Raw genomic sequence first — 23,202 nt, forward strand, 5'->3', positions numbered from 1 at the left:
TCTGGGCTTTTTTCAAGAAATGTGTTTTGCTTTCCATGTACAAACAAGAAAGGAGAAAACTTGTGTCTTGTTTTCACAGATGTGCTTACATGCACGACACAGCTCTAGAAGGATTAATTTTTCTAAGCAGTCATATGAATGTCAAAGAATGGACCCATCTTTCTCTATTAATTTAACTGCTAAACCTCAAGTATTTCATTAGCCACAAGGTCTAACAGATACTTCTATTACCTACCAGCTTTAATAGCCTAAAACAGGACACTGGCACTCATTAATATTAAAACAGCAGTGATACCATCACAGTCCTCAAGATTAATATGCAAATCACTTTTTACCTGAATGTTTAGTGGAATTGTGGATTGCTAAAAATAAAGTTTAAAGCAGAAGGAGAAAGTGGTTGTTGAGCAAGGGTTGAAAATAAAACATTACTTTTGCTGGGGAGTTTGAAGAAAGACCATAACAACAGAAGGAATAATACTTAGGCATGAGATGTTGACCAAACAATAGAGTTGAGCTCTGAGTGTTTTACCTAATCATTATGACTGTATCTTACACTTTTCACAGAAATTTCACAGAATATTCTGAGTTGGAAGGGACCCACAAGGATCATCAAGTCCAACTCTAATGCTTATCTCAGTTTCAGCATATGGTGAAGTGTGTTTGCAATCAAATAAAGTGAGAAAAAAAGAAAACTCTAGGGGAGACTGGATAACTTTGAACATTCACTTTAAAATGCTTAACAGACACCTGTAAATAAACTGAGAGAAGGAATTTAACTTACTACATTCAGGCTGAAGTAAGAACTATTTCAGCCTCCACATAACATTAGCTGTCCTCACCCTTAAAAAGCTCCCTCTCTGGAATTACACCTTCACACACAGATCATAGTACATGTGCAAAGAGGATTTGAACATGCAACAAAACAAACCCACTCTACCCCACAAAAAACAATTAGGCTGGTGGTGTGAGACCATCCTTGGTATTTCAGGACTCCCTGGTACAGACACTCAGCTTAACCCCAAAGGAGCCACCGGATCAAAGAGGGCTGGGGCAGGGAACGGTTAAACAGATTAATTGGTGACATGGTTATACTTCTTACAGAAGCTGAAAGGAAGCATTAGCAAAACCTAGAGAAAGGAAAAACACTGCTGAGTAAGGAGAGGAAGCAGAAATCAAACAACCCACACCCGAGAGGAAAGAAACACTGTTCCAAAAGAGCTGGGGCCACTTACCAGTGTCATGATGCCCAACCTGTCCACTTCCCGAGCTGGGCTGTGTGGGACTCGCCTCGGGGTGGAGCGGCCGCTGCCAGGGGGGGAGGATCCAGCCAGGGAGGTGCTGGCATAGGAGGGAGGGAGGGAACCCATGGAGCAGAACCGGCTGTGGGCATCCAGGCTGCCGCTGCCCACCCTGCTCTCGATCTCTTCGGCGCGCTGCTCCGTGTTCTCCTTCTCCTCCTGGATCAGCCTGAGAGAAACAAGAGTGCCAAAGGAACACGGCGTTCAGACAAGGGCCATACAAACACAATGAGTGGGTGTTAGGGGTTTAGCTAAGTGTAGGCCTCAATGTAAGCTTTAGATTTTAGAGTGAGCCTGAGACTATCAGCTGACTTGAGCTGGGCTGGGCCAGTGGACAGCTGACTACTATGGCCAATGGTATTCCATACCATATTCCAACATCATCTCAAAATATAAAAGCTGGTGTAGGAGTGGCTTAGTTCCTTCAGGCTGTGGGCCCAGGAGGACACACTGTGCTGTCCCAGGAGGGATGGGAGGCCCAGGCCCAGCACTGGCTTACCCCCGTGTTATCTTAGGGAAGTAAAACACTTGTTCTTAGTCTTTCTCCCTGCTGGGTCTGTCCCTCTGGAGACTGAGTTCTCTGGAGTGATTTGTAGCTAAAATAGTGGGATTTGCATTCGATGGGGAGTGGGGAGTTATTTTCTGTTATATCTAACCTGTGTAAGTGTGTGTTATACTGTAGTTTTCTTTTAAATTTCTCTTTTCTGTATAAATATATATAATTAGTTTAAGCATAAATTTAGTTTGAGTTTCTAGTTTTTTTTATCTTTCTCCCTTTTCTCCAGTGGGGAGGCTTTGACTCTGTGTTGGGCAGTTGGCATTTTGCCAGCTCAACCCAAGACAGATATTTGGTGGAGAATGTGGGCACCGACCAAGGACCTTGGCAGGAAGGATCAGGACATTTTCCAAGCAGTTTTTATCAAAGCCCTGACAGCAGACAGGCCCTACCTGATCTCTTTGTTGATGGCATCCAACTGCTCTTGAAGCATTATGGCCAAGGTCTGAGCATCAGCCTGGCCACTTGGGGACAGCAGATCAACTGAGCTGAATATGGTCTCCCTGTCATCCTCCACATCAGAAACATCCACATCGCTTTCAAAGGCTTGTGCCACATTGGCCAACACACTTGCTTGCTGGGCTCGCTCCCAATCCTGCTCATTCAGAGTCTGAACCTAAAAGAATCCATTAAAAAAAAAATAAATCCAAATTCAAAGAGCAAAAACATGATGCTTCTACTGATTTTCAAGATGTCTAAAATAATTTTTGTAAGTCCACTTACATGCAGAATGCATCCATCAAGACAGCAAGTTTTAGAGAAATGTAAAGAAAAAAAAGCTGTAATGTAGGAAACTTTTAAATTTCACTTAAGTGGAAGACACAAAATAAACAGGCTCGTGGAATAAATTCAAACATCACTATCTTGGCTGTACACACTATAAACTGAAGTAGAATTCTGCTAAAAATTCCACGGAAATTCTGGAGTCAGTCCTGAAAGGGACTTGAAATTGCTTGCAGAACAGTAACACATTAGATTAGTGTATAGACACAAAAGTAGGACTGTTTCAAATTATATTTTATGGGCTTAGCAAAATTAAAAAACAAAATTGGAATTAAAACCATAATCTTGCAATTACTTGCTAACAATTAAAAACACCATTTGTGCCTTAGTTAGTAAAACAGGATCTGTAAAACCTGATTTATTGCTAGGTAGATTCTAAAAACTCCCTGCAATGATTAGCTCTATGCCACCTATTTTTTTGTCACAATTTTATCTGTACTTTGATTTCAGAGTTGTGTTACCTTTGAAGGCTCATCTCTGAGAGCTGCCAAACGCCCCTTCTGGGGACGCCTTAACACAGAGGAGGTGCCAAAGGAGTCTGGGTGAGTGTCACCCACAGATGAGGATGCCACAGGGAATCTGAAATCTGGCCTGCTGGAATACACAAACAAACATTTCATCCTTACAGAAGGGGCCAAAGGGGAGAACAAACCTAAAGAAAAATCACCCAAATGATTCCTTTCATCCTACCAGTGCCAATTGTTTCTAAGCGGAGTAAAAACTGCTTTATAAATGTATTATTTAAAAAAAGTATTAAAAGTATTTATTAAATATAGAAGTATTTTTTGTAGATATGACTAAGGTATTTTCACTTATGACACACAAAATTATATTTAGCATAGTGACTTTAAAGAAAATGGAAAAAAAAATGAAATTCTGCCATTACCCATGATGAAGTGATGTGGCTCTAAGTCTCACTTGGTCATTTTCAGCCCTTAATGCATCAACATTTATTGCAAGTTGATCCTGCAAAAATAGGTAAATCAAATACATAACAATATGCTTTAAAAGCAGTCAGTGTCAAACAGGGATTTATAAACTAACATTTAGGGTTTTGACCTGATTTTTATGCAACTCAGAAGTAACAGATTTTAAAACACACCCATTAACAATGTAAAGTGTAAAAATTGCTTTGCAGCACTGCCACAAAAGGCATTCCAGAGTAACTCTGCTGCCTCTCTACACTGACCCTAGTAATGACAACACGTATTTTAAAAATCAAATTCACATGCTACTAACTTTATTCTTTAAGTGATACTAGTAAGAAACAAGAAGATTTTACAAGCTCTCTGCACAGAAGATTCTAAAGCATTCACTTTTAACTTGGACATTTTTACATACACTAGAAACTCGGAATTTGCCAGCAGAGAAAATTCAATGAATGACAAAACAACAGCAGGCCAATAAAAAGTGGCTGATGATGAACATCTGTGCCTTGTGTGAAAACTGCTGGCCTGCACACACAGGAATTCCAAGCCCATTTTGCAGAACATTCTTCATTTTATTACAGAAGCACAGCCTCTAAACTCTAAACACTGGAAGGGTGTGGGGAGGTGCAGTACACCTGTGATTTAATAAGCTACAGGAAGCATTATTTCAGAACAGACAGTGGGACACAAACCAACTGCCACTGCTCAAGGATGCAAAGATAAGAAAGGCCTCAGCACTTGTTCAGGGAAGGAATTTGTCATTTCCAGGGCAAGCACAACAAGAAAGCTGCTATTAAAAAGCAGCAGCCAAGTCTAATAAATTGGGAAAAAATTCTAGCACTTGCACAAGCATTTCATGATATCCAGTGCTTTAAAAGGAACTTTATGAGGAAAATACTCAACATTAAAAGTGTTTCTCTGTTCTTTTTGCCCATCGAGGTCATATGTACCACAGCATAAGAAGTCTACACAACCTCCAAACTTTGGCAAATTAGCATACCCAGGCCCTTCACATATTCAGGAGTGTGTTAAGCCTTTGAATAAAAGATTATGCATTCCCTATAAAATCCTCATAAAGCTGAGGCACACAATACCATAACATGAACAATAACAGCTCCCTTCTTTCAAGCAGAGCAGGTAATGTTGAGTTTTACAGGGAATTAAAATCTGAGCCTACTATGTAGCAAAGCAGCAATTATGCTCCACCAGAGTATTTCAGAAGTGCAGTTGTACCTTCTCATTTTGAAGTTCTTCTATTTGTTTTTTTGCGTTTTCAATTTCTCGAAGAAGTGAATTCTAAAATAAAAGGTATCACAAATTAAATCACTTATAAAAAGCTTTACACTTTAAAAACAAGACCATGAGGAGTATAAAAAAAATCCAGTCAACATTATTACATCTTAAGTAACAGAGACTTTACTGCTCCTGTCATTTCACTTTGATTATAGCTGAAAGGCTTCTCCTTCAGGTGTACAGACCTCCAAATAATGGATTTAATAATAATACTGGTTCCATAAATTTTTAATAGCAATAGCAGCCTTTTAAAGCTCTGTTTGAGAAAGTCTGACTAGGAAAAAAAAGGATTAATTAGGCAGCTAAAATAATTCCAAGTAATTCACTGAGTGGTTCCTAAGGTATTAGCAGCCATTATCCTTAAGTTTTCATTCTATTTGCACTTGCTTGACCCAAAAAATTTACTCCACAGTCATTTTTTGGATGTACTGTACCCCCAGAACTGCAACGCTGCTTTCCTGAACATCAGAGCTGTTATCCTTACAGTTACACCAGGACTTCTGACCAGCAAATATAAATACTTATGACTGTTACAATCTCTACTCAAAGCATTTTCCAAATACAGACCAACAGTGCTCCGAGAAATAACATTTGAGAGCTACAACAAACAAAATTAATTCCTACTTCTGCACACGACTGCAGTATGTGACAGCAAGGAAAAAATGAGACTCAATACCTTCATTTCATGCTTAAGATGCAAATACATTTTCATACATGAAAAAACAAATCATTCCAGGGAAAAAAGACCAAGTGATCAGAACAAAGTCTTAAAATTTTTCCAGCACGTTTCCTCCTAACATCACAAAAGAATGGGCTGGAAGGCTCAAAAAGAACTTCTTTCAGAAGCTGTTACTTAGAGTAAAGGACAAGCAGATTTTCCTCATTATTCATGAGGAAATTCATGAAGGAAATTGTGAAAGCCAAGAGGGAGTTTGGGTCAACCCTAAGACACACACTCCACCCCCCCCTAATATTCAAGCAGTTAAAAAAACCAATGCAGTCATCTATTTCTTAGAAATTGAATTTAAAAGCGCTGTTAAAGCAACCCTGTTGATGTCATAACATGGCACATAACTGGTATTTCTGAAGCAGTTGGTGATGTTGAAAATAGTGATGTTAACTAAAAAACACAAGGCACAGTTTGCAGCCATAGATGTCAGATAAGCCCCTCTGTCATCACCTCCAAGGATGAGAGTCACCAGGACCTGTATTTGTTCTGCACTATTCAATTCCTCCCAGCTCCGAGAGTGAAAACGCAGGGAAAAGAAGGAACTAAATCCCTGTAATTATCCAATAGGAGTAGAGTCCTGGAATTACTGAGCTGAAAAAATGCAATAGGAAGCAAACATTTAGGGAGAGCTTGAATACATCATTCTACATACTGAAGTGCTCTATTGCCATGACTTTAAAACAAAATTCATAGAGCTTTTACTGGAACATTTTCAAGATGGTCATTTCACGCTCCAGTAAAAGAAACCAAGTTGTTTTTTTTTAATTCAAGACAAAGCAATTCTACATCAGCATCAAGCAAAGTGCCACTTCAGAAGACATTGCTTTGTTGGATATAAGGGAATCTAACTTAAAGTCATGCATGGGAGAAAAACCCATAAGGACCCACAACCAAAAGCAGAAGGGAAAGAAAAGAAGTGAACTGTGTGTCACAAGTCAGAACTTGAACTGAATGCAAGGAAAAGCTCCAAGAGGTGCATGGACAATACAGGGAACAGTACTAAAATTGTCCACCTGGGAAGAAAACACAAGGGTGTTTCAACTTGTAAGAATCACAAGGACTCAAGGGAACTGGTACAGCCAAAAGCAGCCAAAAGAAATTGAACTGAAAAGGCCAAAGGTCTAATCTTAATTATTTAGGCTTCCTTTATTACTCTGGATGGGTCTATTTATGCAATCCACACCAGTCAGCCAGGAAAGGGTAAAGCTTCTTAAAAGATGCCTTGTCAACACTGCAGTGCAATGCCCAGGGCCAACCTCAAAAACTGAATTTTAAGTACAGACTTCCAAAATCCACACTGAAACCAGCCTTACGAGAAACTACTTATTAATAAGGATTTCATATTTATTTACTGAAGTTACAGACACATTGCAAAATTCTGAGCATTCTAATGAAGGTATAGGCTGGAATGAGATTGGTTACCTTATCTTCCAGGGCAGCCATCCTTTCCTTGAGGTGAAGCTGGAGCCTTTCATTGGATTCAGATAGAAGCTTATCAACAGTTTCTGACAAACGCTTGTTATGCTCTTCATTCATCTTCTCTCTCTGTCTGGCCTAAGATACACAAGAGCTACTGAAATAACTTGAAATTTTCAATGTCCATAACAATTGTCAGGTTACAAAAGCAGTAAGCTTTTATTAACACTCATTTTCTTTAAAAGAACTATTTTTCCCATGGACCTCCAGGGCTCTGTAAGGGAGTACAAGAGACACTTCAGAGTTTAATAACTGTTCAAGATCAGAAGCTTGCAAATCTGAGCTTACATTTTAAGGAAAAGCAGATTTCAGAACTTATTTCATTTACAACCCAGGAACCAATTTTTCCATAGTCATTTGATTCAGCAAGTTTCTGATCTCTCTCTTCATCAGGAAGTGTAACTAGCAATGAGGTATTTTCTATTTTCAAACTTTCATTGGAGACTTTCAGCTTTCCCTTGAGATATAAGGTGAGACACAGAACAGCAACTCAAATGTCTCAAATATCAGCCCCAACTCTGGCTTTATTTTAAACAGAGAAATAAAACCAGCTTTGCTGAATGGTGGCAGCCATGAAGGGGATTCAGTACTTTAGGCTTTGTATCTTTGTCAAAATTCTGTACAATACCCTTTGAAGCTCTTGATTCTTTTCCTCTAGCTGTGCTTCCATCTGCCTCAGTCGCTCCTCGATGTTGCCATGCCTCTCCTCAGCCTGTCAATTGGAAAACAAAATGAGAATTGAGGTTGGCTTTTTTTAGGTTTCAAAAGCATAGAAACACTGAAGCACAATAATATTCTAACATGCTTTGCACAAGTGCCATTTATGGTAACACAAAATGCAGAACAGATGCTTTTCTGTACCAGAAACCTTGCAAGAGTTCATATGGGAGTAGCAAAATGATGAAACCTCTCATCCCTAAGTGCCATGAATCAACTGCTATCTACACAAATGAGTTTGCAGCAGCAGAAGTCCATTCATATCCCCAGGAATTAAAAACAAATAGAAATAAAAACTCAGTGCAGTTTCAGCTTTCCCTCACTGGTCTGGACGATGTGAGCCTGTGTTAGTAACCATGACAAAGCAGGAAGCAGCAAGCAGAAACAAGGACTACCATTCAAATTCTACCTTCCTAAGCCTGGTGGCAAGTTCCAACACTTTTGCATCTTTAGCAGCAGAGCTCCCAGGAGACAAAAGGTCAGACTACAGAGCCAGTTAGAGACAGGAAAGATAACAGGGAAAGAAATGAAACTAAGGCTTCAGAAGAAAGCACACACACACACAAAGTAGTTACTAAACAGAATTCTTCAGACTTCATTATTCCATTTGGAGCCCTCTAAAAATCTTCATGTTTATTAGTATCATTACTTATCTCTCCCCACATTTTTCCCTTGGTTAACAGAGGAAGAATTTTAGGTTTCCCCTTCAGAAATAGTTCATGTTTAGAAGACTTTATGCCTACTATTGAATTGATTTCAATAAAAAGCACCAAAACAATAATTCAGAGAGCCATTTTCATACTGTAACATCATTAAAAGAAAACCTGCTAAGGTTCCAAAGAGCGGAAATTTAAAAAAAATTAAAAATGAAAATAAAAATAAAAAAAGAGTAAATCAAGGGCATCTTTAGAGAGGTAAGTGGAAAAAGTAGAGAACAGGGATAAATATTTTCTGAATTATTTGTGGGAAAACCAGAAGCACAATGTAACAAAGCCAACACAGAGAAGAGATCTGGTGCAGTGGGTCACCAATGGAGCACAGTCTGGAAGATACTGTCAGGTGCCTCACCTTTGTAAGGGCTGCAACTCTCTGGGCCAGCTCAGCTTCCACCTCTGGCAGTGTCTCAGCTTTCCTCAGAGTCTGCTGCAGCTTCTGCTCAGCCAGTTCCAGTCGTTCCTGCAACTGCCTGTTCTTATCTTCACTCTGACAGGATGACAATCAAACAATGCCTGGGGTTAAATGTGGTAATTCATTTTCATCAAAGCAGCGAAGAACAAGCTGTAAATTTTCTGTATCAAGGCTGTGCTAAGACAAGGAACAAATTCCTCCACATTTTAAATAACACTGTGCATATTACTGCAAAATGTAATGTTTTTTAAGTGCATACAACTACTTTTATGAATTATACTAAAAAGAACTTCTCTTGTTGACCAGGAGTTGCTGCCTCTAACAAGAAAGGGATTGGCTAAACAACCATTTGTGGTTTATAAAGTTGGAGTATTTCATGTCAAGCATACATCAAATTTTCTCCCCACTAAAGCAATATTCACTACTATTGTAGGCTATAAAAAACACTACACACTATCCAATATAAATAATAAGTAATTCTCATACACGAAATTGAAGATGCTTGAATACACAAACAGTAACTTAAAAATCCATACATAACAGGGACAACAGCCCTGCTGCACTGCAATAAAGTGCACTGAAATTCTCAAAATCATTTCCCTCTCCCACTAAAACTTTATCATCTTCATTACCAACGTAAAACTCTGTATAATGCCCACCTCCAGTTAGCAACAAAAACAAATTACAGGTTATGACATGTATCTTCCTAAAAATAAAGTGCTTCAGTAGAGTGTGAACAGTAACTAATTCCATTTGTTTTCTGCTGAGCAAAATGCATTGTGTCTCATTTCAAATCCCAACCTGTCGGTGCATGGAGTCTTTAGTGGCAATTTCATTTTCAAGTTTATCGTTGAGGTCGTGCACAGATGTAGCTTCACGTTGTGCGGCGAGGTAGCGTTTCTCCAGAGTTGTAATCCTCTCCTCCATGTCTTCCTTCTGGGCCATGGTCTGGGCAAGCCACAGGACAGAATTTAGAACAGAAGAGAGAATTATTTAGTGATCAAACTGGGGGAAAAAACCCCATAAATAATAAAAATTTAAAAAATAAAAAAATCCGGTATTTCTGTTATTTCTCTCGGTATAGAATGAAGTAGAAAGAACAGCCTCACTAAAGCTTACAAGTTCAGTGTCTTTTCTCACCACAGATCTGCTGCTTACCCTTTCAATGGCACAAACACAGCAAATCTTTACTTTATGGGGATGGTCAGAGAGTGTTCTTGGACTTAACTAAGCACCTTTTCTATGTAATTTCAGTACACTGTAATACCTGGGGCCTTGGAGATTACTGATTGATCAGGAACTGTCAATCACAGCACAGAATTCAGAGTGATTCCTCAACCATGTGCATCTCTTAAAAATGCAAACACCATGAATAGGCTTGGCATTTATGACAAGATCAAGCACCGTCTCAGGAACATGTTCAAGTTTGCCATGCTAAATCTCCAGTAGGTTAATGAAATATCTAGTTAGTCCTACATTTAGTCTAAAGACAAATTTTCTCAAACAACTGATCTTTTATATTAAAAAAGCAGAGAATGATCATGCCTTAAACAATTCTCACCTACCAAAGCAAAGACATTCAAAAGCATAAAGGCTCAACTGAGCACCAGTAAGACTAAAGTTTTCTAAAACAGTTGCATTTGTGGCTACCCAAATTCTGAAAGTTCCCTCCTCACCTCTCGTACATCCCTCTGTAACTTGGTGTTCATTTCTTCAGATTTTATCAAGTCTTTTCTAGCTGTGTCCAGATCTTCTTCCAGCTCTGTCACTCTACTGGACAGAGCAGTGAGACGCTCTTTCATCTGTGTCTGCTCTTTGTTTTGCTTATCTATGATGTCTTGGAGTTCAATCACTTTAGCAAGGTTTTCATCATGGCATAAAGAACCATCAGAGGATCTCTATTAAAGAGGAAAAAAGAGCATATTTGAGGTTACAAATAAGATGGAAAAACAAACTGTTACTCACCTGTAAACACCCCTCCTCAAAGATAATTTTATTACTGGATAGATTGCAAAAATTGAAATTGTGGTAACTAAGACCTTTTAATTAGAAGATCACTAAAAATATGTTACTGTAGTTTAAAATTAAAATGTTACAGCTACTGATTAAGAATCAGATGTCAACTGAACCAAACAGGGTAAACAGCTGTACCTTCCCATTTGTAGTTGGTGTATTTTCTTGTTCATGATTTATATCCAGCATCCCATCTGGAAGTGTTTTCTTCTGATTATTTTGCTCTTTCAGAATCATTAACTAAAAAAAAGTTTACACACACATGTTTCAAGTCAGTTCCTTTCTCACTAATAATATAAGAAAGAGCTGCAAAAGCAAAGAAGCAAAACATTTACTGATTCCACTGCAAGCTATTTATTGGTAAAATATGGCCCAGGCACTTAAAAACTTATGCCACTGAAATCCAAAAATTCTTATTTTCAAGCCATGTGAGCTTCTTTTGTTGTGTTTTGTTTGGGGTTTGTTGTTGGGTTTTTCTAGGGGAGAAGGTGTCAGAGGGTTGAGGTGTGTTTTCTGCCTCTCCTTTGCTTTCAAAGCAACCAAGGTAAAAATTAATAGTTACTCCATTTGGCAAAACAACAAAGGCATGAAGTGAAAGTGAAACTTAATAAATTACTATGTACAAATATTGACTAAACTTCCCATAATGCACACAAGAGACTGAACTTTCAAGGCAGAAACCTACCTCTTTATGTGTAGTACCTAGTTCTTCTTCCAATAAGCTACATCTTTCAAGTGCTACTCGTAACCTCTCCCTTACCTGAAACGGTAATTTCATATTAATTGTAATCATTCCAATCAAAAAGAAATCGATTTCACGTACCATTCAGGTAACAAATCACACTATTTCCACCACACTTAGAGATCTGCTTCATCTGGAGTCAGTACTAATTACAACACAAAAAAATAGCCAAATAATGTGCATCTTAAAAATCTTGCTTTTCCTCTTCTGTCATAACCAAACTGTATCTTAACATGACGTGTACAATTAGGCAAGAACTGAACATGCTCAGCATTTGCTTGTCCTTTTCCAAGGCTCAGAGTGTGTAGGTTTTTGCTTATTTCTGCTTAAAGTAATTTCCCAGATTTTATACACAAGGGTCAGGAAAGTCAGGTAAACTGTGAGTTGGCAACAAAATTCACAGTGAACTTGAGGATTTGCATAACCTGCTGCCAGTATCAGGCAGAGATGAAGGGAGAGGCTCCTTTCATTCAGCTTCATATCACAGTGTAAGCAGATTCCTCTCCTCCTGTTCTCTCTCTGATTTCATAATCAAAAGGCTGATTCCTGACATTGTACAGGGAAGAAACAGCATGCAATCCTACAGCAAAGGTACTGCCCCAAACCATGCTGAGTTTACATTAACTAATGAAGTACTAAAATCAACCACAGCCCCTTGAGTCATTTCAACATTAACCTGGGAGAGCAGCTACTGATGTAGTTACAGTTCAGATACATCCACAACTTCAGTACAAACCCTATGTGGCCCACACAAAAGAACGAGGGACAGGTTGAGAAGATGTATTTCATTACCTTTTCATCAAGGGCTTTATGGTGCTCAAATAAAGATTTTAGTGCTTTGAGAACTTCTACTTCACTAGAAACTCCTGCTGGAGACTGAGCTTGCCTCTTCACCACAGTCATCCGCAGCGATCGCTCGTGCCTGGACACAAGACACTCCAGGTGTTCCAGTAACAGCTAAAGCAAGAGAAGGAACAAGGTTTACCCCTGCTCTGAAAAGCTGCAGAAAATTTAGCCTCCTAAAACAAAGACTTTTGAGTTCTAAACTTGAAATCTCGGAGATGAAGAACTTTATCTCAGAGATGAAGAACATTGTATCAAGTGGAAGGACCGGCTTTCAGCATTTGACCTGCGTTAGCAGCATAAGCTGCTCACAGATCACTCCAACCCACCCACTGCCCTGCTCTGATCCAGGAGCTGTGTGAGCACAACACTCACAACCACACAGCTCAATGGCACACACAGTGCAGCCTTGCAAGCTGTTCCTGATTCTGCACAGCACCATTTGGGGCCGTGCAGCAGCTTCCAAACTTTCTTCATCAACACACATTTGCACTTCCATAGGGATTAATATGCAAACCCCAGGGGAAAAAAATACTTCTAGCTTTTCAAATTCAACATTCAGTGTTTTCCTCCACGCTTTAACAATGGTGAGCTTGGAGAAGACAAGGAACTAACCCTCGTGTTATTTCTTTCTGCTTTCAGTTCCGCAATTTCTTCTTCCCTTTCCAGCAGCTGCTCCCTGCAAACATTGAGTTCTTTTGTAAGCGCTGCAAATTCCTGGAATAAACCAGAGAGAAACACCAGGATACAGTGAGAGTGGATTCATGGGAACACCTGACAATCTCTTGAAGCACTCAGATGTCTAAAGCCAATACAACTGGACAGTCAAGCTTAAGTTCAAACACTTAAAACTGTTACCTTACCAACTGTAAAGACAAAAAAAACAACATGTAAAAACACAAGACGTTTGAGCAGTGCTTTGGAAAACTCCTTTGTCTCTCGAGGCAATTATTTGAGTTGGGGTTTCCCTGGTAAGCAAGGGGAAAAACATATTTGTGATGCACTTTGTTAAGGTTTCGAAGAGCTGTTTCTTTTGTGTTTGTTTTGGTTTTTTGTTGTTCTTTTAACAACTACTGAGGGAGACACCATGAAACAAGCACAGAAAAATAAAGAAATCAGAAAACACAATAAATTTCAAGTGAGTAGATAATTGTGAGAGACATTGCATAGCCCTGACATCTACCAGAATACAGCTACATAGTGGAATTTCATTTCTGCCTTCTTTCAAATCTCCCAAAGCAGTACTGAAGCAGCCCTTTCCCTGAAGTCTTGCTAGAAATCTCAAAGGATTATAATCAGAATTTTCTCAAAGCCTGTGGGGTCAAAACCTTCACAAGGCTCACCCTTCAAATTCAATAAAGATAGAATCATAGAATCGATTGGGTTGGAAAAGACCTCCAAGATCATCGAGTCCAACCCTTGGTCCAACTCCAGTCCATTTACCAGATCATGGCACTCAGTGCCACGTCCAATCTGTGTTTAAAAATCTCTAGGGATGGTGAATCCACCCCCTCTCTGGGCAGCCCATTCCAATCCCTGAGCACTCTCTCTGGAAAGAATTTTTTTCTGCTCTCCAACTTCAATTTTCCCTGGCAGAGCTTAAGCCCATCGTGCCCCCTTGTCCTATTGCTGAGTGCCTGGGAGAAGAGACCAACCCCCACCTGGCCAGAACTTCCCTTCAGGGAGTTCCAGACAGTGCTGAGGTCACCTCTGAGCCTCCTCTTCTCCAGGCTAAACACCCCCAGCTCCCTCAGCCTCTCCCCACAGCACTTGTGCTCCAGTCCCTTCTCCAGCCTTGTTGCTCTTCTCTGGCCCCGCTCCAGCCCCTCAATATCCTTTCTGAACTGAGGGGCCCAGAACTGAACACAACACTCAAGGTGTGGCCTCCCCAAGGCAGAGTCCAGGGGAAGGGTCACTGCCCTGGGCCTGCTGGCCACGCTAGTTTGGATCCAGGCCAGGATCCCATTGGCCTTCTTGTCAGCAAACAAAGCCCAACCAAAGTGACATAGTACATAAGGGTGAAGTGTCATCAGGGAACAGGAATTGAGGTAGTAACTCACATCAGTTACTGTGTATTTATTACTACTTAGAACACACTGTAGTCAAGAATAAAGAATAGCTTTCTACATTTCTGGGTTTCTGTCAGGAAAAGATGGCACCAATATCTGAAAGAGTCACTGCTCCCTAAACCCCTTCTTCTCTCCATCAACAGTCTCACTAAAAAGCCTCAACATAAAAGGCATTTAAACATTTTATCAACTCCCTGAGCACACACTGAACACAATTAAGGTACAACAAGACACCACATTTAGAAGCAAATAGGAAGTGTTACCTTATCTACCTACCTACTCTGCCATAATTTAAGTTGTAATCTGAACCACACTGGAAATTAGAATTAGCAGTAAAAGTGTGAATGTGAACAAGTCCATGCTTTGGAGGAAAGCTTGTAGGAAATGGGAAAAACCCCTCAATGTTACTAACACAGTTTAGGATGTGAAAATAAATATGCATCAATCGCTCCAGTGGCCAGTGAAACTTCAGAAGCACTTGGATAAGAAAACATTGAAATGTTAGTAAGGAATAGTCCTTTTAGTTGTTTAAAATAACACTAATAAACAGGAGACATGTCTAATAAACAATGGATTAGTACAGCTGATGATCCAGACAAGGTGAACACCACAAATGGCCAGCTCAGTGGAGGCACACTGTGCACAAACTCTGCTCCTCTAAACTTCCCAGACTCTGCAAGACCTTCTGTTGAACAGTGAAAGCTCAGGATGGAGCAGTTTTGCAGCAAAATTCAGGGCACAAAGCACATGCTTCAAAACAAAAGGCCACATCAACCAATTATACTGCACTCTGCAAATTCTAACATGCAGCTACAATAGGCAGGCCCAGTTCAAAGACACTGCAATTTTCAAGATTCATTTGGTAAACTTTATTCTAAAATAAACTGAAAAGACAATTTGTTGCACAATATGTACCTCCATTGAACTCCTTTGGAATTACTCATGTTATCAGTCTTTCAAAAGTGGCAAAGACAATCATACCACCATCACAGGTGCAGAACCCACCCCTATATACCCTCTTCCTAAATTAAAACCTGCTCACTGGAAAAAACTTTCAGTTTAGTCCTCTCGTTAATCTGAAAATAACTGCAAAAAGTCTTCATTTATTTTCCTTTTTCAACTGCTAAAAAATGACTTGATTTCTCTACCACACTTAATAATTACACCCATATAAATATTTCACTGCAGTGATGCATTTGCATTCTTAAAAAACAAAAAAGGCCTGTTATTTTCCAAATGGCCTGAAAATACACTAAGGGGAGGGTGGGAGGGGGGAAAGGAAATACAGCTACTAGAAATTTTACACACACAAAACAAACTACAAAAGGGTCCTGACTGCAAGTAAATCAAGAAAAATCTGCTTCGGGTTTCACTGGAGCTGACAGAAAAATTGACTGTACTGTGAAATGTTTCTTCACATCCAACCTTTTCCTATACCTTCCCCATCCCACCTGCTGGAGTTTCCAAGGCTCTGCTGCATATTTGGAAGGAATTCTACTCACTCTTCAGATGGATGGAGCACAGAGACTTCTACTGCACTGCATAGTTGTGTGGCACAAATCTATCAATTATGACACGACCCATCACACTGTCAGATGACCCAAACCAACAGAGCACACAGGAATTTCTGCTGCTGCTGAATAAACACACTGGCATGAATTTCTGCCATTGCATAACACCTCCAGTGCTGTTTGTTTGGACGAAATACAGTCGCTCTGAGTCCCGTCAGCTGCCTCATAAAGAACATTTGAAGGTCCTCAGTTTCAGCTGACACTGCCAGGAGACATGTCCTTTCTAGTTTTAGTGCTTACCCTCAGTGGTAGACAGTGCATGATTCCCTCAAGCAGTTCAAAAGGAGACAAACTGCCTGCAACTTTTTAATCTCAAAAAATTCAGAGTTGGGCCATAATTTCTTCCTCGGCATTAGATGAATGTACAGAAAGAATTAAAGGAAAAAGAAAAAAACCCAAGAAACTTTTCTACTTACCCCAAAAGCTCATTAATTTTCTGTAATTAAGATTGAGAGCATCAGAATGAAGTTCTGCTCTGTTTCTGGCTGCCATCAAAATAGTAAAAACACAGCTCTGAGAGTGACAAAAATGGGACTTACAACAAGCACTTGCATGAAAAGAGAGTGCTGAATTTACCAGGGAAATAGTCCCTGTTGATCAGAACATTCTGGCAAACACCCATACCCTGAACTAAACTGAAATGTTTAGAGAGGAAAGTAACTTTCTGACCCAACTGAATCAGTCCAAACACATCTCTTGCTGCCTGAAATAAATATTCTCAACAAAAAGCTGCACTGAGCTTGTTCAGGGATACATATGGGGGGGGATCTGTCCACAAAGTCCAGGATTTTTTAAAGCAACAGAGTTCCTTCCACACCAACCATCAGAGCTGGCCTTCAACCTTCAGTACTTTCAAGGTCACAGTATAAACATCCTTCCAAAAGTTGGATCAACTGAAAGTCTGTTCACGTGACCTGTGTATTAGGAATGCTCTATAGAGAAAGAATTGTACATTTTTGGGGAATTTGCTCAAGCAAACAAATCTTATTCCACAAGGAAATGCAACACGGCTCTTGAGTACATAGGGAATCATGGATTACAGGATAGAACATGGCTGTAAAACATATACAGGATGGAAAGATATGTAACAAAAAAAAAAGCAAACATGTTAAATTCATGAAATAACATACTACTGTTCAATTACTGTAAAATACCACTGTTAAAATGAAATATACTGCTATAATAGTACCATTAAAGTAGTAACTTCAGGTAACAGAGAGATGAAGTTGTGACTGTTGCATCTTTAGGAATACCTCTGACTGAAATACATGAGCAGCTGAAGGGAGCACAGGAAGAACAACCAGGGAAAGTGCAGGACATCAGGGATGGAAGTTTCCATCAGGATGTTTGCACACATAGAAACCACAATTATTCCAAACGACGCATGCATGGAAATGACAAACACACAGTCTTAAGCAAAACAACCCAAGCAAATTTGAGTATTTAAGCTTAACTTCACAGTCACTTCACTTTAAATCTAAGGATTTTAGGTAGCACATAGGGATCAAGATCCCAAATATATCTGAACATTCCTAGCAACCAAATTTTTGTACCCAGTAAGTCCCACCAGTCGTGTTTTGGGTTTTTTTAAAGGTAAGAATCAGAATTATGAAACAGTTGAAGGGTAATGAGAGTTAAAACTGAAAAGAACTGACACATTTTCATCACTAAATCCAGCCATTGAAGAAAATACAGTTACACACTTCCACAGCAACAAATTCAAAAAACCCAACCACCAAGACAGATTATATTTGGCCTGTTCCAGGTAATAAACCAGACTGCTTTCCACCTTTCCACATCTCTGGCATGTGCTAATGAGAAAGAGAAAAATCAGCTCAGAGTATGCAAAGAAAAGTATTTTCCTTTTCACCTTGTGAAATTGATTTCCAGTAAGTATCAGGCAGCTTGGATTTACTAACCTGGAATCACAAAACTTATTTCAAGCATTAAGAGAATCAGTCCAATGGAAGCAGTTTATCTTTCGTTCTCAAAACCCCCAACAACTTAAGAGAGAGTGTGGGGGAATAATTAAAATATGGATATGTCAAATTCTTGTGTTTCAGAACACTGAAAGGCTTTTCATGCTCAAAATAGCTGTTTTTCCAGCTAAGGCTGAGTGAGAATACACTGAAGCTTGTTACATAATTATTGACCTCTTTTCCCATTTCTGTCCATGCATAAGACATTTTATAACTCAAAAGACAACCAGGTGCAGATTTCTTTACTCTTATAAACCTCTCCCATTCCTACTGGTGGCACTGGGATACTTAATATGATTAATACCACCCTTGGTTAACTCAGAAGTCTGTATTTCCCTTGGCTCCAGGAACACACATGGTTTTTCCCCCCCATCAAAACCTGTAACACGGCATGAGAACAATCAAGTGAATATTGCTGCCAGCTGACTAAATACTAACCATGAGTAACTTCTTATCATTCCAGCTCTCTTTCTTAGTACAATATTCTTTCACCTCCTGGATTGACCCATCTAGGCCTCTTCATTAACGCTCAATCCTAAACAGGCAATTAAGTTTTAACGTGTTTACAGTTGCATAATGTTATTGCTCAGGAATGAAAGTCTTGCTGTTCCCAGCTCACTGGGGAGCTGAAAGCAGAATCCACTGCCTGGTGTTTGACAAGCAAAGAGTCAAAAAGATCTCCCAGCTCCCAGCCAGCAGGTACCAAACATATGCTAAAGAGCAAAGTGGAAAAGCTTATGGCAAGACCAAGTCTCCATGGTAATAAGGAGGTTTCCAGTTACCATCCTGCTTAAATTTATGCACAGAGTTCACTGAAGCTGAACTACAAAGCACTAAATCCAGAGCTCAGCACTCGCAGCTTTCCAGAAGCACTGCAAGAAAACATAAATGAGGAAAGGTGGCATTTGGCAGCTCTGCAAAAGGAATTGCAGGAGCAACAGGAAAAGGGAGGTAGAAAACATCAGTTCAATTCTCTCCCTCCTATAGCCTCCCTTCCCTTATTCAACACATTTCTGATAGGTGTGTCCTTTTTGGGGCGTGGGGGAGTAAAAGCACCTAAATATGGCTGGATCCATAAACCCCCCACTTCGAGGTTTTCCTTCCACGACATCAGTCAGTGCTCAGACTCTGCACCCAACAGAGCAGGCTGGGAAGTGAGCCTGCACTCAGAGCAGAGCACAGGGGACGGGCACACAGGAACCACCTACACTGCAATCATTAACCACAGCCTGTCTGAACCACCCGGGCTGGCACGACCATTGCTGCCTCAACTCCTGCATTTCATTTTCCCTACACCCAGCAAAGCAGTGCTGTTGTGTGCACAGGAGCAGTGCAAAAGCCTCATGCAAAAATGGATCTCTCTGCATCACTGGAGAGCCAGCAGTCCCAGTCACACACCGTGGGCTGCACTCAAGAGTCTCTGCAGTGTCTTCCAAGCTCCACTAGCCAGACCTGCCTCCTCCACAGTCATACATTATCTCTACTGTTTGCTGGTAAGGTGCTGGAAAATAAGCACATTGCCACAAAAATAAGCCACAGCTGCATTCTACAACTTCTTTGTAGGTCTGTGACATTAAGGAAGGAGGACATGAAGTTTAAACAAGTCAGAAAACTTCATCCACTCACTCCTCTTAAAACTCGCACCTTCTGTAGAATAACCAGCCCAAACATTCAGAATCCATCATTTCTCCAGGTCATCTTTTCACCAGCCTTAACAAACCAACAGAGCTTGTTCCAAGTATGGCAGATCACACAGGGTGTATTTTCAGTCAACCCAGAGCAGACACAACCCATTTTTACCACAGCCTTTTTAACATGGCCTTTTAAACCACATTTAAAGCCAGAGATGTCTTCAAATATTGCATGTTGAACTCCACCAAAGTACCTGTTTTTTCCTCAAGGTTTCTACAAATACTCAGGGGAGCTGTGAACTCAACCCTGCAAGTTAATAGAATGCACAGAGGATTAGCAAGAAATGAGCACATTGAACACCAACTGGAAATACTGGTTTTGAGTTATTTTCTTCACTTGTCTCTGTAAAATTCTTCTAAAATTTTGCCCCTACTGAGGCAACACTGTGGAACTTCTGAGTAAGGAAGTCCAAAAGCTCAACCATTATAACAGTTGTAAGCTACCAGCTGCCTTCCAGCAAACACAGGAAATTCAGGAGCACTCTTTACACTTCCATGAAACTTGGCATCTATTCATGTGCAATGGTAGCAGAAAACCTTCCATCACATGGTCAGAATCACTTCAGTGTGGTGCCCATACAGAGTTCCACCACAGCTGCTCTGGGATGTACAGAAATTCACCCACTGAGAGCAGATAAGGCACAAAAGTATTCAGAACCATACCAAGCTTGTTTGGCTTGGAAAAACGTTCAAGATCAGCTGAAATATGCACCAGGAAAACTTTAGTCATCATTGAAAAACAGGCTTTGCAACTTGGGATGTGTTTGGGTACTTTGTGCAGAAGAGGAGCTGTTGAGACTGGTCAATAACAAAGGAATCCTTCCAATACCGAAGGAGTCCAACTACCAATATTCCAGAAAAATACCTCAACTTACCACAGAAACAAGTCTGCAATACTTGGGGGGTGTTGGAAAAACAAATGTCACTCAGTGACACTGAATCAGTGAATTCCAAGGGTTTCACAACACCAGTTCCCACATTCCTGCACCCCTAGCCTAACCTATTTTGATTAATAGCCAACACAACCAAGTAGCAGCACAACTTCTTAGTTGTAGCTTTAGGCATCTCCATTTCTGGAGTCCATGGAAGTGAAGAAACCCACCCACACCCAAACCCACTGTGGCAAATGAGAATACAGTTGTACTTAATTAAAGAGGAAGAATCTTGCACTACCAGTTTGACAAGGTATGGGACAAAACCAGCCTCCATCTTTATTATGATACTACAGAGATTTCACTCAAGTTTTTCCTCTCCACACAAAGCTGGTCAGGATTTCCTGGGATCCCAGGCTGGATTTCACAGCCTGCAATGAACCTCAGAGATGCCAAACTGTAAAACAACTGCAAGATATGCTGAGAAAATTTAACAAGCACAGTAATTTTCCTGGGACCCTCCACTCTGCAGAGTAAGCAGCTGCTACAAAAGCTACAAGTTCTAAACAACACTGAACTGTAAGTTTACTTGGGCAAGAAAAAAATATGTATTTTTCTGTACATCAACTCTAAACATACTGTTCTCACAAGAAACAGCACAAAACATTACAACATTAAATATTAAACTTCTGTAGCTTTTATTCATTTAAAATTATTTAATCCTAGATATTGCATTTGAGTCTTTAAAAAACTATTTCTCCCATGACTAACACTCCACTATTTTTTACAAACAGACCCAGCACAAGACCCATCATGCAGATTATTCCAGTGACAAGATAGTCCTGCTTGCAAAACCTGTGAGCAGCAGCTGAGGCCCAGCCCTGTCCTGTTCTAAACACTCATCTTGGCCCCCAGTTGCCAGGGTTAGTCCTGTGGCCAGTAGCTGAAAAGTACATTTGTCACACTGTTAAAAGGGAATGCTTGGGAATATCTGAACAAGGCTGGCCAAGCCACCCTCATTAAACAAGCACCAACATGTACCTCCCCCTCAGTGCTCTCCTATTATATATACATGTATTTTTTTTTGCCAAGTGATGAACACTTCAGTCTTCTAATTTCAAACTTGTTTAAGCAAGTAATGCTCAATGAGGACAGAGACGTGCCTGCAGCAGGAAATTCAACTTAGCAGCTCTTTACATTTTATTTTTCTCCTTCTCTGTACTCTTATCACCCCAGTTTACATTTTAAGTACATTTACTGGGCCAAATGAAGCTAAAAATATCCAAATCTGTAACATTCTGACTAAATGCTATTGGACCATCCCATGGAAAAGTTGCTCAATTTTTACAAATAAAAGCAACTCCACAGTCCGTGCAAAGTGAGCACAATCTCAGGTCATACAACAGACAAGTCTGGTATTTAAACACAGAAAAAAACCAGAAAAACTTAATTCAGCAACACTGATTAAGCACCAAGCAGCTGGTTTATGGGAGGTTTTAAAGCTTTCTTTAAAGTTCAAAGTAATTGTTTTATCTGCCACAAAACATATCCATGATGAACAGTGCCAAACTTGGTGACTACCTGGACCCAAAAACATGTGGCATCCCAGAAGAAAACCAGGGAGGTGAGTAACACTCAACTGCAGAGGAGGAATAATTAATAAATAAATAAATGAATAAGGAAGAAGGACAGCCTGTTCAAGCTGGTGTTACCAAATGCTGAAGTGAAAGATGGACTGCTGAGGAACATAAATGAGAAGCATTAATCAGACCCAAGGAGGGGAACAGGACAGTCTCTCTCCTGCATGGACAAGAAAATTCTAAAAAGCTGCTCCATTTCCACTTTACATGAAGTAATTCCAGACTTCTTCAAACAAAGACTCAGCTTTTGGAAGATAATGTTGAACCACACCCTCAAAACACATTCTGAAAACTCCAGAACTGTGTGTTCTAAAAGAAAATAAATTACTAGATGCACCTGCTTCATGCTCTCCAACAGAAAGCCAGAAGAATTTTATGACCTTCCAAGCCCTTTCCCATGAAGTACAAAAAGGTGATAATACTGGATGAAAAATGTATTACTCAGGAATAATAAAAAAAAAAGACTCACAATGGTATCCCAAGGCATCCTTGAAATTATCTAACCCAAACTTTTAGTCATTCACCCAATTGTAATTCAGCAAATAGAGGGAGCTTTGAAGGGATAATCTGAAATTAGGAGTTTACCTTCCACATGCATAAACATGCAGAAACCCCAACCAGCTTTACCCACACCTCCAGTATCACTGCACACATCTGCTGTTCCTGCTGCTCTCTCAGGGGCAGGGGCATCCCTGACACCCATCATTAGTTCAGCTGAAGAACTTCTACAGGTAACTCCTAACAAGAGAATTTATTTTTTTTAAATGACCTTTGACTTGGACAGAAATTTCTTTAACTTCTGGGTTTCCAAAGCAGCCCAGGTCCCAAATTCCAGTAAAAGGAAGAGATTCAAGCGTGAGATGGTCCCAGAC

The 23,202-nt window shown here is 40.0% G+C and overlaps 1 protein-coding gene across 6 annotated transcripts in view; it reads right to left on the reverse strand.

Annotated features, from left to right (window-relative positions):
• Positions 1 to 23,202, reverse strand: part of PPFIA1 (PTPRF interacting protein alpha 1) — a 54,279-nt gene that overhangs the window by 21,298 nt on the left and 9,779 nt on the right. For 4 of the 6 annotated variants that reach the window (XM_071559246.1, XM_071559243.1, XM_071559249.1 and 1 more), the window contains exons 3-16: positions 13,124 to 13,225; positions 12,458 to 12,622; positions 11,609 to 11,683; positions 11,062 to 11,163; positions 10,587 to 10,808; positions 9,712 to 9,858; positions 8,851 to 8,985; positions 7,694 to 7,777; positions 7,012 to 7,143; positions 4,800 to 4,862; positions 3,524 to 3,603; positions 3,099 to 3,231; positions 2,247 to 2,470; positions 1,233 to 1,467 (exon numbers count right to left, since the gene is read on the reverse strand). In XM_071559246.1, coding sequence (XP_071415347.1) covers positions 1,233 to 1,467; positions 2,247 to 2,470; positions 3,099 to 3,231; positions 3,524 to 3,603; positions 4,800 to 4,862; positions 7,012 to 7,143; positions 7,694 to 7,777; positions 8,851 to 8,985; positions 9,712 to 9,858; positions 10,587 to 10,808; positions 11,062 to 11,163; positions 11,609 to 11,683; positions 12,458 to 12,622; positions 13,124 to 13,225 — 1,899 coding nt within the window. The remainder of the gene's footprint in view (positions 1 to 1,232; positions 1,468 to 2,246; positions 2,471 to 3,098; positions 3,232 to 3,523; positions 3,604 to 4,799; positions 4,863 to 7,011; positions 7,144 to 7,693; positions 7,778 to 8,850; positions 8,986 to 9,711; positions 9,859 to 10,586; positions 10,809 to 11,061; positions 11,164 to 11,608; positions 11,684 to 12,457; positions 12,623 to 13,123; positions 13,226 to 23,202) is intronic. The other 2 variants (XM_071559244.1, XM_071559245.1) reach the window with 2 other exon arrangements.

The sequence above is a fragment of the Pithys albifrons genome, chromosome 6 (genome assembly GCF_047495875.1).
Source record: "Pithys albifrons albifrons isolate INPA30051 chromosome 6, PitAlb_v1, whole genome shotgun sequence".
NCBI classification, from domain to species: domain Eukaryota; kingdom Metazoa; phylum Chordata; class Aves; order Passeriformes; family Thamnophilidae; genus Pithys; species Pithys albifrons.